Here is a 19,001-nt window from a genome sequence, read left to right as displayed (position 1 = left end):
TTGCCTCACTTTCTAAATGAATTGAAATTACCTCGACTCTTTAATCAAAAGGAACTTCGTCCATAGCAAAAAATTGATCCACCTTATACAACCATGTTTTCAAATTATGTCCAGAAAATTTAGGAAATTTCAACCTAGAGTACCTAGTGAAGAAACTACCAGTAGTTTGTTGATTAACATGATTGTCTTTGGCTTTCCTTTTAGGTTCGACATCAGCAGAGCAATCTCTGTTATCTGTTGAAGATCCAGCCCTAAAGATTTCAGTTCCATTTCCCTTCTTGCTGAAGTTATTGATGGTAGCTCGCATCTCCATCAATTCCTTATCAGCCACTAGATTTCGTTCATTCATATTAGTCATCCCTTCCATAAGGTTTTGCAATTGCAATTGAATCTGAACAAGTTTTCCCCCATATATTCAGACTGTTGGTCTTGACTTCTGTTTCTGGTCACAATCTCATTGTTTTTAGTCATGATTTAGTGCCAAGGATCGAGCAACTCTGATACCAATTGATGCACACAGTGCAATTGAGTATGAACATCCTAGGAAATTAAGAATTTCGAAGAACAATTAGGCTAGATCAGGGTATCAACCGAGATGTTAGCTAAGAGAAGAACAGTTAAATGAGAAGAAGAGTGTTATTTTCATAAATGAGATCCAAATGTGTACAATGAGATCTATATATCCAGCTAGATTTGATGCCTTCTCTTTCCCGCCCATGTAACTAACTTTCTAACAACAACTAACTTCCTAATTGCTTCTAACTAATTTTCGGAATCTTCCAACTAACTGCCACATCAGCTCACCTTAGCTAAGTATTTACAATTGAAGCTAATTACATTCATTACTACTAAACATTGCAACATTTTTCTTTATTCATTCATTATTTTCTTTATTTCTTTATCAGCCACCAGGTTCTTCCCTTTACTACTTTACCCTTTACTTATTTTTATGCGTAATTCATAATAAATTTTATATTTAAAATAATTGAGGGTATTTTAGTAAACTTATCAATTGCGGTACAGTATGATACAGTCAAACCAACTTCAAAAATATTATTTAACAACAGCAAACAATACAATCTATCCAAACGTTGTATTCATAAAATGATACGTTACAATACAATATAATATATTATAAAATAATGGGTAACAATGATCCAAACAGAGTGTAAGCAAGTAAAATAAGAGCTTTAGGGTCCAAAATGATCTTAAACATGTCATAACACTCTTATAAGAGAGTATCACTAATGATAAAATGAAAATATTAAAATTTAAAACTTACTGACTAAATATAGAAAGGTGATATACTTTTTTAAATAGGCTAAAAAGTAAAGTAAGATACAAATTAAAATGGAAAGTAAGTTAATACTCAATCGGAGTTTGGAGAGATTACCTTGCAAAAAAAGTTTTGACTTCATTCTTGTGATGACCCAAAATGTCATCTTTAAATTTTATAAGTAATTCTGTATTCTAAGACCTTAAAAAGTACTATTTAATATTCCTCAACTTGTGTGTGCAGTCCGTATAATTTTTCGGAAAGTTTTTATGTGAAAAATGGATTGAAATGTGAAATAGAGCTTTAAAACTCAACTGAGTTGACGTTGGTCAACATTTTGAGCAAACAGACTCGGATTAGTATTTTGACAATTCCTATAGGTCCGTATCGTGATTTGGGACTTGCGCGTATACCCGGAATCAAATTCCGAGGTCCCTAGCCCGAGATATGGAATTTTGATAAAAAATTAAAAGCTTGAAAGCTTAATGATTTTTAAGAATTCATTGATGTTGGATTTACTGATACCGGGTCTGTATTTTTGGTTTCGGAGCCGGGTATAAGTCCACTATAATATTTATGACTTGTCTGCCAAATTTGGTGAGAAACAGAGTTGATTTGACGTGATTCAGACGTCCGGTTGTAAAAATATAAGTTTTAAAGTTTTCTTGAAAATTCCATTCGATTTGGTATTCAATTCGTAGTTCTAGGTGTTAGGACTTGGGTGCATGTTTTGTTTGGAGCTCCGAGGGCTCGGGTTGGTTTCGGGTGATTAACGGATCATTTTTGGACTTAGAAAAATTATAGAAATCTACTTTTGGTATCCTTCTTTGCGTTCGCGAAGAAGAAACTGGAGGAAGACGGAATTGTGCTTTGCGTTCGCGACAGAGGTAACGCGTCCGCGAAGGGTCTAGGTGCAAAGTTTCGCGTTCACGATTGAATCCTCGCGTTCGCAAAGGGGAAGAGGCTGGACAGAAAAATTTGCCTTCGTGTTCGCGAAGGGCATCTCGCGTTCGCGAAGGCCAAGCCAGGCAAGAATCGTGTTCGCGAGGTAGCCCTCGCATTCGCGAGAGTAAAATTGGACAACACAAATTTGTGCTTCGCGAATGCGAGGCACTGATCGCGTTCACGAAGGGTAAAAATCCCAAAAACAGAACTTAAGTTCAGGAAAATGGGATTTGTCCCATTTTCAACCCTTTTCCATTTTTGAGCTCGGGTAAGGCGATTCTTGGGCGATATTTACGGGAAAATATTGCGGTAAGTATTCCTTATCCTATATTGATTATATTTCATGATTCCATACTCATTTACATCATGAATCCGTGAATTTATGGAAGCAAAATCAGATTTTTATAAAATCTTCCAAAAACAAAAATTTAAGATTTGAAGGTCCATTTGACATCGGAATTGGATAATTTTTGTATGGTTGAACTCGTAGCAAAACAGGTATTCGGATTTCGTGAGTTTTTTCGGGATTTGAGACATTGGTCCCACTGTCAAATATTTAAATGAATTTTGGATTTTTATCCGGAAAATTAGTAAATTCATATAGAATTAATTCCTACGATTCGTATTGAGTATATCGATTTGTTTGTGAATAGATTTGAAACTTTTGGAGACAAATTCAAAAGGAAAAGCTGTGGTCGAATAAATTATTGAAATTTGCAAAGCGAGGTAAGTGTCGTGGTTAACCTTGACTTGAGGGAATAGAATCCTTAAACTATTTGTTATGTGAAATGCATGTGAACGACATATAGGCGAGGTGACGGGTGTCTATACGTCGTCAAATTAATTGTTTGCATATTTACTTGAAAAATCATAAATTATTTTAATTATGAATTAATTGTTATAATAATTATTTCTTTCCTATTTTTGACAAATATTAATTCTTGAATTCCTGCAATAATTGTTACATGCTATTTGATTTATGTGTATTAATTGCTACTTGACATTTAGCATATTTAACATTAAACTGCCTATTTTCTCCCTGATTTCCTAAATAAATTGTTATTTGTCATTGTTTGTTTCATAATTAAATCATAATTATTGTATGCTTGTTGTCTTAAAAACTTTATATTAATTGTTGCATTCATTGGGGTAATTTCTTCTATAAGAATTTGTAAATGAATATATTGGAGGAGCGGGTTGCATGCCGCAAAAGAATTGATTGAAATGAATATATTGGAAGATCGGGTTGCACGCCGCAACAGACTTATTAAAAGTCTATATTGGGGGATCGGATTGTACGCCGCAACAGACTTGATTAAAATGAATATATTGGAGTAGCGGGTTGCACGCCACAACAGAATTGAATATGAATATATTGTGAGAGCGGGTTGCACGCTCCAACGGAAATTGATGAAAATGATAATTGGTTATGACTGCTGAGTTGGCTTCAATTATTATAAATGAGTTATATTATTTATTTTTTTTATTTGTTGTTGTTACTAATATTGCGTACAGGTTTATGTAAGTGACTCGCCTTATCCTCGTCACTACTTCGTCGAGGTTAGGCTCAACACTTATCAGTACATGGGGTCGGTTGTACTGATACTACACTATGCACTTCTTGTACAGATTTTGGAGTTGGTCCCAGCGGTGTACCATAGACTTGCTCGGATTTCAGCTACTAGAGGAGACTTGAGGTATAACTGCACGACATCCGCAGTTTCTGAAGTTCCCATCTACTTTACTTTAGCTGTGTGTTTATTTCCAGACAGCTTTATTTTATTCAGACCCTTATTTGTATTATTCTAGAAGCTCATGCACTTGTGACACCAATTCTGGGATGGTATATAGACACCGTTGTTTTTGATGGATTATTCACTATATTTTAGACTTTACTTCCACATTTATTTCTTTGATTATTAATAAATTTTAAAAAATTATTTTAAAAATGGATAATATTATTCTAACATTGGCTTACCTAGCAAGTAAAATGTTAGGCGCCATCACGGTCCGAAGGTGGGAATTTTGGGTCGTGATAGATGGTATCAGAGCACTAGGTTACATAGGTCTCATGAGTCATGAGAAAGCTTAGTAGAGTCTGAAGGATCAGTACAGAGACGTCTGTACATATCTCTCAGAGGCTATGAAGTTTAGGAACAACATCACTTCTTTCTTATTCTGCCGTGCGAATTTATTCTATCATCGATGATTGAACCATTCTACTCTTATTCTCTCGCAGATGGTGAGAACATGTAATACATCTACCGATGGACAAGGACCAGAGCCCCCGGTGGGAACCATGGCCAGGGGTAGAGGTCGAGGCCGAGGCCGAGGCAGAGGCCGAGGTAGAGCTCAGTCCAGAGCTCGAGCAGCTGCACCTGTTGTAGAATCTCAGGTGAACCTTCAGGAGGAGGTTCCAGTTCAGAATGTACCAGCTGGACCAGTTCAGGTCCCGGAAGGATTCATAGCTACTCCAGTGCTTCAGGACGCTCTAGTCCGTTTGGTGAGTCTTATGGAGGGCGTGGCCCAGAATGGTACATTTCTAATGGCATCAGCCGTTTCACAGGCTCGTGGAGGAGCACAAACTCCCACTACTCCCTCTCCAGAGCAGATGGCTCCCCAGAATCAGGTTCCAGCAGCCCCGCCAGTTGGGGTAGTTCAGCCAGTTGTTGTGGCACAGATCGATGATAGGCCCGCCATGTCTTTTGAGGCCTTATTGAGACTGGATAAGTTTACTAAGCTCTTTCCAGTTCACTTCAGTGGTACAACTTCTGAGGACCCATAATATTATCTTGAACGTTGCCATGAGGTGCTGCGGAACATGAGTATAGTTGAGACCAATGAGGTTAATTTTGCTGTATTTCAGATGACGGGTTCCGCCAGGATGTGGTGGAGGGATTATACATTGACTAGACCAGTTGGATCGCCTGCACTTACCTGGGAGAGGTTCTCTGAGCTATTTTTGGATAAGGTCCTTCATATCACATTGAGAGAGGACTTCCGCAAATAATTTGAGCGTCTACTGTAGAGCAGTATAACTATTACTCAGTACGTGTCCCATTTTGTGGATTTGGCTCGTCATGCTATCCTTTTACTACCTACTGAGGGAGAGAGAGAGAGAGGAGGTTTATTGAAGGACTCACTCACTCTATCAGGCTTCAGATGGCCAAGGAGACCGGAAGTGAGATTTCTTTTCAAGCGGATGCTAATGTCGCGAGGAGGATCGAGATGGTTCCTGCACAGGAGAGAGGACAGAGGTATGATAAGACGCCTTGTCAGTTCGGTGGTTTCAGTGGTGACTCGTCTCGAGGCAGGGGTAATTTTGGTAGGGGTCATCCTCCCAGACCGTTTCATTCAGCACTTCATGCATCTCACGGTGATTCAGGGAGTCATGGTCCTATTATGCCTTACTATGGACAGCCAACATTTAGTACATATTCAGCTCCTATCAGTGCACCGCCACTCCAGAGTTACTACAACGGTGATCCGGCCCATTTGGGTTAGCTTCGGTTTCAGCAGCCACGACATCATGATGGGTGTTATGAGTGTGGGAACATTCTTCCCATCTTTCTTTCCTTATCGTGCGACATTGATTCAGCTTGAGGTGTAACTCTTTGAATTCCTTCCACGCATTCGTATGCGCATGTGAACGCTCGGTATCATCTGTGCACCGATAGCTTGTGATTCCATGGTTAAAGTGTGATATGTGATTTTGGCGTGCTGATGATGGGCCAGTCTGGAGGACTTGAGATCGGGTTTTGATGGTAGCTTGAGCACGGAGATTTCAATTGTGTGAGCACGTGCTTTTTGGCACTTATAGGTACTTTGGTGTCCCCATTAGTGGAATTTGTGATTTGATGACTATGTGGTGAGTATGATGTGACTGTGAGATATGTTCAGATTGTTCGAATGTGACGAGAAGACTTTACTTAAGATGTAGCAAGGACTATGAGGTGTTTGATTTCTGTCTTTATTTGGCGTATGGTCTCGAGTTATGGGTGTGTTGAGGGATCTCTCATGTTGTTTAGTTGTGGAGTGGGGTAGATTATCATGTCTTGTTAATGCGTTCAGAATCGAGAAGATTAAGTGATTGTGCAGTAGTCATGACTGTAGAAGGGTATAGGGAGATGTCAGTTTGAGGCAAAGCAGGTGGGTTATCTCCTGCGAGCTGTCCTGAGGTTGTGTGATCCCTATGATATTTTGTAGAGAGTTCTCTTTTAACAGTGAATGATATATGTTGCAATTTTGTTTATTACTATGATTTTATAGAATTTTCTTCTATTCTTAAAGTGCTTTTTAGACAATTTTTCAATCTCAAACTAATGAAATTGTCAAAGAATTAGATATGGAAAAGCATTTCTTAATCTTGAATGTCTTTTAATGCATTTTTTTAAATTTTGGCTTTAGGCCACATGTAGGGTTGAGCGGCCTCTGTGTTCGCATGGGCAAAATTATCTAGTTTCTTTAGATGACTCGAAAAGCTTACAGAATTTAGATTGGTTTGAAATAATTGTTCTTTTGGTGTATTTTCATTATTTTTCTGCAAAATTGCAGATTTACAAGTTCAAACGAGATATTAGAAGAGTTTACCATATACGTGTATAGGTTAAAATCTTCTCTAGAATATTTAAGACAAGATAATGCTAAATGAAAAGTCTTTAAGCCGTTACTAGTCGAGGTCGACCAGGAAGCAGCGAGATTCGTGGCCGAGATGTCAGCCAGGGGCGGACCTAAAGCATTGAATATGGGTTCCCGGGAACCCAATAAATCTTGCATAGACCCTGTATTTATATTAAGAAAATCACTAAATATTTATAAATATCTAACTGTGAACCTAGTTATTATTGCATATTAATTTGAAATTACGGTAGGAACCCATAAAGCTCAAATCCTGGATCCCCCTCTAATGTCAGCAAAGGTCGATGTCGAGCACCGTCGACAAAGTTGTAATGGCTAGTTTTCAAAATAGGATATGAAAGGAAATATTCTAGTGGATATTCTCTTTACTTGTACTATTAGGGTTTGTTAAGAAAATGTCTCTCTCTTACAAAGTTACAAATACTACATTTTCGTCTAGATTCTTGTTGGTATTATCCCACTCTCTTCCGTCAGATCCGAGAATAATTCGAACATTCTGGGATTTGTCTGTCACTCATCATTGACATGAGAGATAATCAGCTAGTTCATACTTTATTGGGTGAATCACTCTTTCTATTTACTTAAATACCATTTATTGTTATTTATTATTAGTTATTGCTACATTAACGCTCATACCTTTTAGAATAGTTAATGCATATAGTTGTCAATCCTCCATTAGATCTGACCAACACTAGTCACTATTTTGAAAATAACATCTAAATATATTATTATTAATTAAGTTTAACCCATTATTATATAAATAAATTATTTAAATCGAAAGTTATATTTTTTGGTGAAACAATATGCTCAACACATCTGGCGAAATTAATAGGCTTCTAGGCTGACAAATATTTTTTTTTTTAAAAAGAAAAGAAAGGGAAGTTAGGCTAATTCCGAATCGGAAGGAATGAAAGAGAAAGGAAATTTTTTTTGTAATACATACCATAAATTTGCATTTATGTATGCTTTGGACCCGATAATATATGTCGTTGTCAAAGAACAAATTCGTAAGGTGTGTTCGGCCAAAAAGAACAATACGTGTCATGAAATTAAAGTCGTAATAATGATTCTAACTTATTCGTACTATAATAATTGAATATAAGAAAGATGATTTTTTCCCCTCGCATTTGAGTTGTCCTTGTTGGCAAAGATTCTTGATGTAGTTTGATATTCTCACTTGCGTGGCCTGCGCTAAGCCGTCCATCAATCTTCACCATTCATTGCATCCAAATCTAGCTCTGGACCCACATTGATTTTCTTACACGTGTTCCACTTTCTGTATGATTAAGAAAGTGCTAATAAAGATTCAAGAGTATTAAATAGTGACAGTTCAGATTGGTTGTGGCAACTAAAAAAATGCTAACTAAACATTGTATTGCTAATACTGAAATTTATGTACGTACTATACTGCGTAATACAATCCCGACCCTGGATAGAGAGACTGTTTCCGATAGACCCTCGACTCCCTCCTCCAAGAACTTCTCACATTGCTCTTGGGGTGACTCGAATTCACAACCTCTTGGTTGGAAGTGGAGGTTGCTTGCCGATAATATACTTGCAGCCAAATGACCCCTTAGTTTATGGTTTATGTAATTGTAAATGAGGAAAATAGAGAAGAACCGCACCCCAAAAAATATAGCTAGCGTTTGGCCATACATTCTCAAATTTGTTTTGAAAAACCTGATTTGGGTGAAGTTTGATTTGAAGATGAAAATGTGTTTGGACATCAGTTTTCAAAACATATTTCCCAAATTTATTTTGGAAAAATATGAAACATGACTTATACCCACAAGTTCTAAAAACTATCACAAATACCCAACAGTACTATTATCATTAACATTCATTATATTATCGCAAGCCATAGTCCTGAACATAAATAAATTTGATACAAAATTATCATTTTTATAATGAATTACATGATATACTATCATGTGACCGAGAAGACGAAGCAACATTGTTACAAAATAATAAATGGTGGGCTCTTTTATAAAATATAAAAGTTTGGGGCAATTTTAGAAAAATACAATAGTGATATTTTGGCCCAAAACCAGCTATGAGCTGGTTTTGGGATTTGAAATTTGGGATTTTGCCAAAATATAAGCAAAATCTATGACCAAACATGTATTTACCAAATAAAACCCAAATTTATTTTCTCAAAATCTATAGCCAAACTGGTCCATAATATAAATAGCATATTTTAATACAATCATGACTACTTTCACAGCTGAAATTGCTCCCCTTCTGATTTATTTATCATTATGTTGGCTGCAAATACTTGTAAGATGCGTTTACAATATTACATGGCGGATTTGAAATGAATAATCCAATAAGGTTAATTTTCTCATTTTAAGTAATTTTCGGAGAACAAACCACGTCAGACACAAAACTAGTGGTACAATTAATTTAGCCAACAAGATCCCACGCTAGAAACACGTAAATCGAGTATGCAAATGACACGTAAAATAAATAGCTGACATAAGAATAAATAAATAAAATACACGAATTTTAAACGCGCCACCTCACCCCTTACAAAAACAACTCAGTACCTTTACCAACCGTATGTACAAATAATGTATACGTATACGTGAGTAAGCTGGTTTAGATACGTACACGTGTTTGATGACGTGGATGTTGCCTTGGCTCTCCTCTTTCCTTCTTCTTCTTCTTCTTCTCTCAATTTCTCTCTCTACAGTTTTCTCATTTTCTCTCTCTTTATCATATTCTCAGGTATGTTCATATTTAGGAATTATGCAAATTTTTCTTTTTATTATTTTGTGAAATGTTTTGGCTTTTGAAGGTGAATTCTGTTGAATTTGCTGTACTATTATTTCCTGACATTTCTGTTGAAGAGAATTTTTGAGTTATCATTGTGAAAAAGAAGAAACTAAATAACTAAAAGTTTAAGTTTAAGTTATACAAGCCGTCTGTTTCAGAAACTTTTAATTATCTTTAGCTGTGATAGCAGATTATCTGTCTTATTTTCAATATGAAAATGTTTAGAAATTAAGAAAGTTTGATAGTCCAAGGAACGTAATTTAGACTTCATGGAACAATGTTTTATTTTTCTTTTATTTGTTCTTCTCTAGTTGTAAATTAGGTGGATTGATGAGCACTAGTTTGTCATTACATCCTAGGTTGTTCTATAGATTCTCAAGTTTTGTAAACTTTTTCCGTTTACTTTGTTTTGGATGAGGACTGTGAATGGACTATTATGCCCCTGTTTCTCTTTCCTGAATCCCGCGTTCACGCAGGGTCGAGGAAGAGCGCACCCCCAAAGGGGTGTGATGTAGGCAGCTCTCTCTCTCTATATATATATAAGAGCAAATTGTAAGAAAATGAGTGAATTTTGAAAGGACAGGAGGTAATATTTGAAAATCATTTTTAAGGTGTTAGTTACAAGAAAATAAACTTTGACCATGCAAATCATTTTCAGTTCTCCAAAATGGACTTATTTTATACAGTAAGATTTTTTCAAATATAGTATGCAATCAAAAGTTTAAGAGATGTAGTATAGAAGATGATGCAAAGATGTATAGAGACGTAGTATAGCTTCCACGTCTTCGTCCATTTGTTCTAACCACAATGTGCTAGCAAAATTAATCACAAATGCAAAGATAATGTTACATTTTTCTGTAATACGTTAGGATGGATAAAACTTCGCAAAGTTCATTTGCTTCCTTAGCTTTGGATGGTTTTCTGCCAATATCCTTTAGATTAGACCATACTTGTATTAAGAAAGGGGGAAACTTTTTGTTATTCCATCTTTGGTCTTGTGAAATTTTGTTGCTCATTGTTTAACACGGCTGTATTTTATGCAGTTGGCATAATAATCTTGGTCAGTACCTACAAAAGGAAGTAATCATTTCAGCTGTGAATTAATATAGCATTTAGTTGCTTTCTGATACATGGGAAATAGTGAGGACGGGAAATCTTGTAAGCCTGAGAAATCATCTTCGACCGCACCAGTAAGCAAATACAGTAATGGTTATTGTTCAATTTTGTGTTGTATGTTTGACATTTTTCTCCTATGCTTCAGAGTATCTGTGATTATTGTTAATCTCTTCTTTGAAGTTAGTCTCTGAGTAGTTGGCAAATTTCTTCTTGTATTGACAGGACCAGAGCAATATTCACGTGTATCCTGATTGGGCGGCTATGCAGGTTAATCATTTTTCGCCTTGCTGCTAAATATTCTTACCGTAGCTCTAGTGGTTGTTGATATTTACATATACCAGTTAAATCTTCAGGCATATTATGGTCCACGGGTAGCTGTACCTCCATATGTTAATTCTCCTGTTGCACCTGGTCAAGCTCCTCATCCTTGTATGTGGGGACCGCTACAGGTAATTTCGCCTAATGTTTCTTAATAATTTTTGCAATTTGTTTAATCGAAGTGTTAGGTATTAGATTATTTGGTTTTGACTGCACGAGTGCTAACCGGGATTCTCCTTCTTTTTTAGCCTATGATGCCACCTTATGGTGCACCATATGCAGGAATCTATGCGCATGGTGGTGTTTATGCGCACCCTGGAGTTCCTATCGTGAGTCTCCATTCCAGCATTTCGATTCTTTTTTCGATATCATAACTGCTTTCTAATTCTTACTTTGGGGCATTGGTAAACACCTTATAACATATTGAGCTAGGCCCACTAATTTCTTAAAGGACTGAGAAGTATCGGGGACAAATATGAAGGTATAACTATTTTAACAATAGATCGAGAGTGAAAAACAAGCAGCTAACTGATTTAGGAATTAAGCCCTACAATTGGCCAACAACAAATTCCAGTATCCACACTACTGGAAGTTGTAAAAAGTTGCCGTATTTGCTCTGTTATGGAGCAAGTGAACTCATCTTGATTTTTAATGTTAAAGATTAGTTAATGGATTGGCTCAAGTGAATAGTGATCATTGGTAGAGGGTATTATATGAAAACTTGAACCACCTTTACCAGTTCCTTTTTCTTTGCGCGATTGGGATTTTTTCAACTTGGTCGGATGTATGTGTTATCTCTTGATAATTTAATATTTTTTATGGACATAGGGAACTGAATTCTTATAAAAAATAAAATAAAATAAAATATGGGGATCTTATAATCTTATAATTTCTAATTATACTTGGTTTTATCATCTTCATATTAAATCTGTGACTGTATGTTTATGGAGAGTTACTGTAACATGTAACGCTAGCGACAAAGAGTTGTGGCTAAAACGTGGAACAGGCTCATTTTACAGATTATTTGCTTATCTGATTCCAGGTGTCTCGTCCTCAGGCTCATGTAATGACATCATCTCCTGCTGTCAGCCAAACCATGGTATATATGACTTTTTAGTTCTTACAGTGTTTATGAACTTACCATATTTGTTTCCGGAAATGCCGACAGTGACAGATTATTCTTTTCTCTAACTCAATGTAGTATACTAGTACCTAATGGTGGGATTGAAGCTAAACCATTCTACATTGTGTAGGATGCTGCTTCTTTGAGTATGGACCCTTCTGCTAAGACTTCGGGGGATACGAATCAAGGCTTGATGAGTAAGTTAAAAGGTTCTGATGGGCTTGGAATGTCAATAGGAAATTGCAGCGTTGACAATGGCGACGGTACTGACCATGGACCTTCTCAGAGGTTTGTGCAATACCAGTTAATGCTTGGGATCATATTCAGTTATTTAAGAACCATGCTCGACTGTGTCATAGATAGAATATTTGCAATTACTGTAATCCAGTTAAAGATTTTGACTAATTATTAGGTTTCATGTCAGTGACAGTGGGCAAACGGAAGGTTCAAGTGATGGAAGTAACATACACACAGCAGAGGTATGATCTTCTGAGATTTATAAATCCATTTGTCTCATCTAATTTATTTATTTTAATTTCTATTGGGGAACTGATACTTTCTCTTCATACCCTAGGTGGGTGAGAAGAGTAAGAAAAGAAGCCGCGAGACGACTCCTAATACCTGTAAGAGTTTGGTCTCATTGTGAATTTTAAGGGTTCTTGCATCTATTCATTGTCTCGTATTTGCTTCCAATATTTGTTAAATGAGAAAACCCCAGTTTGAAAGTAGTTTGCCTGATTTCATCTTGTGATCTCACTGTTCTTCAAACTTTTAACAGCTGGTGACGGAAAGAGTCGGACACGAAGCAGTCCACAACCTAGGGAAGTAAATGGGGCTACCAAGAAGGAAACTTCTATAGCTTTTAATCCTGGTAACATAGCAGAGAAAGTAGTCGGAACAGTATTTTCTCCAACCATGACTACTACTCTGGAACTGAGAAATCCTGTCGGTACACTAGTGAAAGCTAGTCCAACTAATGTTTCACGAATTAGTCCTGCAGTGCCGGGCGAAGCTTGGTTACAGGTACATACATGATCCAGGTTAACTTTGCTTGCTATTTGACATAAACTTTGGTGTTTGCATTTTTGTACATGAATTAGGCACATGCCTAATACTTCTTCAATGAGATGGACATCATCAAAATGAAACTATAATTTCAGAATGAACGTGAGATCAAGCGGGAGAAGAGGAAGCAGTCTAATAGGGAATCAGCAAGGAGATCAAGGTTGAGAAAGCAGGTAACATAGCAAATGTGGACTACGTTTTGATTTAATCTTATCATATGGCCTACGTTTTACTGCTTTCATTTACTAGTTCTGATGCACATACTTTCTTTATTTCCATCCTCCCTCCAGGGAGAAGCTGAAGAATTGGCAATACGAGTTCAATCTTTAACCTCCGAAAATTTGGGACTCAAATCAGAGATAAATAATTTCACTGAAAATTCTGCGAAACTAAAGCTTGAAAATTCCGCTTTAATGGTACGACTTTGTTTCTTTGTTAAGTATTTTTCTTCAATTGTTAGTGGTGACATCTATATGCAATGTTCGGGCTTGTCAAATATGGTCTGGCTTGCGCAGGAGAGACTGCAAAATAAACAACGAGGACAAGCAGAAGAGGTAACTTTAGGCAAGATTGGTGATAAGAGGCTGCAACCTGTTAGCACAGCAGACCTATTAGCAAGAGTCAACAACTCTGGTCCGTTGGATAGAACCAACAAAGACGATGAAATTCATGAGAATAATACTTCAGGAGCAAAGCTTCATCAACTTCTTGATGCTAGCCACAGAACTGATGCTGTGGCTGCTAGATGATAAATAGTCACGACCGTGCCCGCCCCCTACTTTGAGATCTTGAAGTATAGTTTGATTGTGTAATTTTGGTGCAAGTTTCAAACTTACTGTTAGCGCGCAGAAGTACAGTACAGAAATGCAGAATAGGGCTCTGAAACTTCAGAAATTCTAATTTTACCTAATTGTAATTTAGCAATGGACGAAGCTGAGGAGTGCCTTTTTTTTTTTTGTCCCCTTCACTTCAGAATGCCATATTGGACGGTCTTATGTAAATTGCTAATGTTAGTCATACTAGAAAACTTGACTGAGAAGTGAAAAGATTTTGGTTTGGATGTCTAAAAGTATTGGCTTTGGAAGCAGTGAACAAGTGATCTTTGTGATATGACTGATGCCTTTGTTGGAAAATATATATTGTCAAAAATGCTTGTTATAGTTAAATTTTTGGTAAAAATGCATGTGTTATGCATATTCTAATTCTTATGCCTTTTAACTTCTCTACCATTGCTTCTTGCTATTACTCATTTTCCCTCCCACTCCCAATTATCAATGTAATAACATTGGCCTGTCAATTCGGTTTCAATTTTAAAATTAAGCTTAATCTTTCATCTTCATGCTTCTATTTAAACCTAATTAATTAGAACCTATAGGTTCAATTCCTGTCGAGGTAATTCTTACAACTACTCCTAACAGGAATGATTTTTAATCTCCCTACGTTTAGACAACGAAGGGGAGCCTTAGGGTAATGTTAAAGTTGTTTCCTTGTGACCTATATGTAATGGGATTAATTGGTTGGATACTTGAGACACATAATCTTTCTAGGAACAAATTCTACAACGATAGGCAGAAAGGCATGATTAGTTCTACAAATCTCACTACACTGACCATAGTAAACTGGTCCTTCTTACGGGACTATCCTTTGCATTAGTTATGATCCATCTAAGGAATGAGCATTCCCCGGAGTCAAATTCCATGGACTATAAGGAAAAGATAGAATCTTGCCCGGCAACAGCAGCTGATTCAATAGCAGATGGTCTTGGAAAGAATCTTTCATTAGATGCTTCTGATTCGAGCTGTGTAATTAGCCACTGATACTTGCATCAAGGTAAGCTGTCTATATCACATCCCTTTAGAGTATGGTCCTTCTCCTGAACCTGCGTGAACACGAGATGTTTTGTGTACCGGCCTGTCCTTTTACATTTAGGCGATATCCGATCATCTTGACCTCGACAAAAAGTCACCACATTGATCATTCATAAAAATTGTATATTTTGTTATAATTATTTACTCAAAGTCTAATAATATTGATAGTACGTGCTGACAGACTAGCAAAATAAAGTTTGGCCGAGGGAAAAAAAAAAAGATAAGACTTTGGGGATAGAAAATTATATTCATGTTTCTTATTTGTTTTAAGTTTGTTAATTTTTCATTAATCTACTCGAAACCTTGCGCGTAAATCTCGGCAGTTTAATCTTTATCCCCACACCATTATCTGGTTCCTGTCTTTGTCATTACCAGAAACCTTTCTCCTCCCACCTTTGCTTCTCTTTTTCCTCCATTTCGTCTTTTACCTCATCAGAAATCCTACAAAAGAAAAAGGAGAAAGAAAAAAAAAATTCTTCTCCAAAACCCAAGTTTATTCTTTTATTTGTTTTCCGCAATTATTACCACCTGAGATTCACATTTGATCTCTCAAATATATATAAAGGTTCAACATTTACACATGATATCTTTTCCAAATAAAATGCAACACTGAATTCGACTCCCAGGTTTTATCTCTGATTCATTTTTAGAATTGTTTTAACCCCACATTTTCATCTTTAATTTCTTTGGTTTGATACACAATATTATTTGCTATATTCTTTGACAATTTACTTTCCCTCAACAATTCCGATTGCATCCATTACAATACTGAAAACAGAATTCAACAAAATAAATGCTTCTTCATTCTATAACAATATATTTTTCATATCATGCATATTTAATTTGACGCTAGTATATACAAATTTCATTTGAAAACTAACCATGTCATTTGAAAACTTAAGTTGCTAAAATAACCACATGACTTTTATTTTCTCAATAAAGTTTTCAATATGTACCCTCACGTCTCATTTTTTTTATATCATGTGGCAAGCTTTACGTGTGAGTTTGTTCTTTTTCATACCTCAAACACGTGAAAATTCTTTTTTGATACTAAATAAAAGTGAGATTCTAATCAAATATCTCTGTCGCGCTGATATCATGTTAAAGAGTATAATAACCTAAATTAAGTTTTCGACGTTTCATACCTGAAAACATGATGATTAATATCAAATTTGAATCCACATGCAGAAACAGATAGAAACAAAGAGGAGAATTTTGAAGAATGTCAATGAGAAAACCTTTGCAGAAGCCACCTGGTTATAGAGAAACTGGAATACCAATTCAAAGGCCACCACAATCATCATTCTACCCAGAAAAAAATAATTCGCGCAGAAGGAGTTTCTGCTGTTGTTGTTGTTGTTACTTCTGCATCTTCTTAATCTTCTTAATCCTCTTATTAATTGCTGCTGGTGCCATTCTATATCTCTGGTTTGATCCAAAGCTCCCTATTTTCCACTTAAAATCCCTCGAATTCACCAAATTTAATATCACTGACAGTCCAGACGGGCCTAAATTGAATGCACAAGCAACAGTTAGTGTAGAGCTGAAAAATCCAAATAAACAGCTCAAGATTATTTATGGAAAAACAAACATAGAATTGAAAGATGAAGATGGTGTAAATTTGGGTAATGGAAACGTTCCAGGCTTCGTCCAGGGGACGAAGAATGTGACAGTGGTTAAATTTGGTATTAAAATGAATGAATTGTTATACGTTGAAAATGTCGCGAAAGTAAGAGATGGATTAAAGAACAAGAGTTTGAAGGTTTCTGCTGATGTTGGAACTGGTTTTGGAATTGGATTTAGTGGTTGGAAAAGTGAAACAATTGGAGTTAGAGTGAGTTGTGGAGGTTTGAGCTTGAAGCAAATGGAAAATGGTGCTGCACCAAAATGCCAGATTACTGTGCTTAGCTGGTAAGTAACAAGATTACTTGTAGTTAAAATAAATTGAGAAGAGTATTATAGATGAAGTACATAATAAAAATAGAACACAATGTAAAGAAAAAGATATCTATGTAAAGGATATTAACAAGTTGAAGTTAAACCTTAGTTCTGTTGGTACGTTCATATTAGTTCGAAATATATTTGCTAAGAGTCTTTTGATATTGGAGAGGATTTGTATGTCAGTAGAAAATATAAAGAACGTCAAAATAGATCGGAGCTAAATGGATAGTAATGATTCATATAGGACCGACTCCGACTAGCTCGAAATTGAGGCTTAATTGTTGTTGTATGGGATTTCGTGAACCAATTATTGTAGTTTTTATACATTTAGTTAAAAGTTATTTTTTAGTGAAATATAGTTACTCCGCCTACTATATTATTGTAAAGGCGTTCTCTTAACGAACCTTCATTGTTTAATTTGCATGATTCATCAGAGGCGGAATCAGGATTTGAAGCCAGCTCCGTCCCGGGCATGCATATAACCAGGCAGGAGGAATAGGAGTTACTACAGTGCTACGTTATACACAACATACCACATATATTTACTTTTGTACATATTATGATTTATCTATATGATTTTGGATAACTCAAGCCAAAAGATATAACCCTATAGATAGTTAAGATGCATATAGTGCTTTAAACACCTGGTATATATATTACAGCCTACAGGTGATGAAGAGAAATGGTAAGAATGAAAGGAATGAAGTATAGTATTAGTTGAATATATAGAAGAACTAGAGGTGTTTGTGCAAAATTGTCAAGCCCCTATGTATACTCGGAATGACAATATGAGTATGTACTATGACTAACTTGTAATATAGCAGTATCTTTTTAAGCAAAAAAGAAGAAGAAAAAGAAAAGCACTATGGGTGTTTATGTTAAGAAAATATATGCATTCATCATTTCTGCCCAGGGGTGTACGTGGACCGAGTTGGTTCGGTTTTTATCTAAATCAAATCAAACCAACTATATCGGTTTGGATTGGTTCGGTTTTGTCGAGTTTTTCGAATTTTTTGTTATATGAATATTATTTTAATCTTACTTTGTTAAATTTTTGATAAGTAAATACTAGTATATGTTTAGTAAAAATTAAAAAAATTGACAAATATATGATAGCACATGATAGTTATTTTTTAGTCGTCTGATAATAATTTTACGTTGATGTACACTTTCAAGGTTAACCAAATTTAATAATTAAATATAAAAATAAATATGAACTTATATAATGATATGTTCTATTTAATTTTAAATTATCGAAATACCATTTCAAATTCGAAAAAGATATAAGAATTTAATAGATCTTGACATATGAATATGGAAGAACAAAGAGATTGACAATTTCATTAACACTTGACAAGAAAGTGATCATACAATCCATTATTTAAAATTAATAAATATGGAGCATTTCATATTTAACTAAATATTACATCCCATAAGAGAATCACAAATATTTTTAGATATTTTTTAAAGAAAATTCTATAAAAAGTCTTAAAAGTATACATAAAAATTATATATATATTTATATGTCGGTTTGGTTCGAAATTTTTACTCAATACCAAACCTAATCAGATTTTTTAATCGGTTTAGTTTGACTTTTCGGATTTGTGCGACTTTTCAGTTCGGTTTGAACACCCCTAATTTCTGCTATTTGATTTGGTTCTTTTTTTAATTTTTTTTTAATTACATCAAGAGGAGAGGAGGGGAAAGGAAAAATGAAAGGGAAAGGGGATGTTACGCTATTGATGGGGTTTGAATCCTCCACCTCAATTGTGGAAGACAGAGGAGCTACTAAGCGAGCTAGTCGTCAACCCCTAGTAAATACTTACCAATTCTCACAACAATTTAAAAGATTTATTCTTCTCCCTAAGACACAATTTTAAATATTAAAACACTCAGCAACAACAATGTATTTCAGAAACTTTAGTACGTATCCAAT

General features: G+C 35.6%; 1 protein-coding gene across 3 annotated transcripts; it reads left to right on the top strand.

The window, feature by feature from the left end:
• The first annotated feature begins 9,375 nt into the window (after positions 1–9,375).
• On the top strand, positions 9,376–14,450 carry LOC107806524 (transcriptional activator TAF-1-like). 3 transcript variants are annotated; one of them, XM_016630691.2, is made up of 13 exons: positions 9,376–9,586; positions 10,678–10,824; positions 10,973–11,017; positions 11,104–11,199; positions 11,317–11,397; positions 12,111–12,167; positions 12,322–12,479; positions 12,622–12,670; positions 12,766–12,814; positions 12,970–13,214; positions 13,352–13,429; positions 13,547–13,672; positions 13,772–14,450. In XM_016630691.2, the coding sequence occupies exons 2-13, from the start codon at positions 10,765–10,767 to the stop codon at positions 14,003–14,005; spliced, it is 1,278 nt and encodes a 425-aa protein (XP_016486177.2). In that variant the 5' UTR covers positions 9,376–9,586; positions 10,678–10,764; the 3' UTR covers positions 14,006–14,450.
• The last annotated feature ends 4,551 nt before the right edge of the window (positions 14,451–19,001 follow it).

This window comes from Nicotiana tabacum, chromosome 13 (genome assembly GCF_000715075.1).
Source record: "Nicotiana tabacum cultivar K326 chromosome 13, ASM71507v2, whole genome shotgun sequence".
NCBI lineage: Eukaryota > Viridiplantae > Streptophyta > Magnoliopsida > Solanales > Solanaceae > Nicotiana > Nicotiana tabacum.
This window is presented reverse-complemented; position numbering and strand designations above follow the sequence as displayed.

Coding starts and splice junctions, on each gene's coding strand:
- LOC107806524 (XM_016630689.2), top strand. CDS start 10,765: ATGGGAAATAGTGAGGACGGGAAATCTTGTAAGCCTGAGAAATCATCT. Junction 13,215..13,351: donor CGGGCGAAGCTTGGTTACAG/GTACATACATGA, acceptor CTATAATTTCAG/AATGAACGTGAGATCAAGCG. Junction 13,673..13,771: donor TTGAAAATTCCGCTTTAATG/GTACGACTTTGT, acceptor TGGCTTGCGCAG/GAGAGACTGCAAAATAAACA.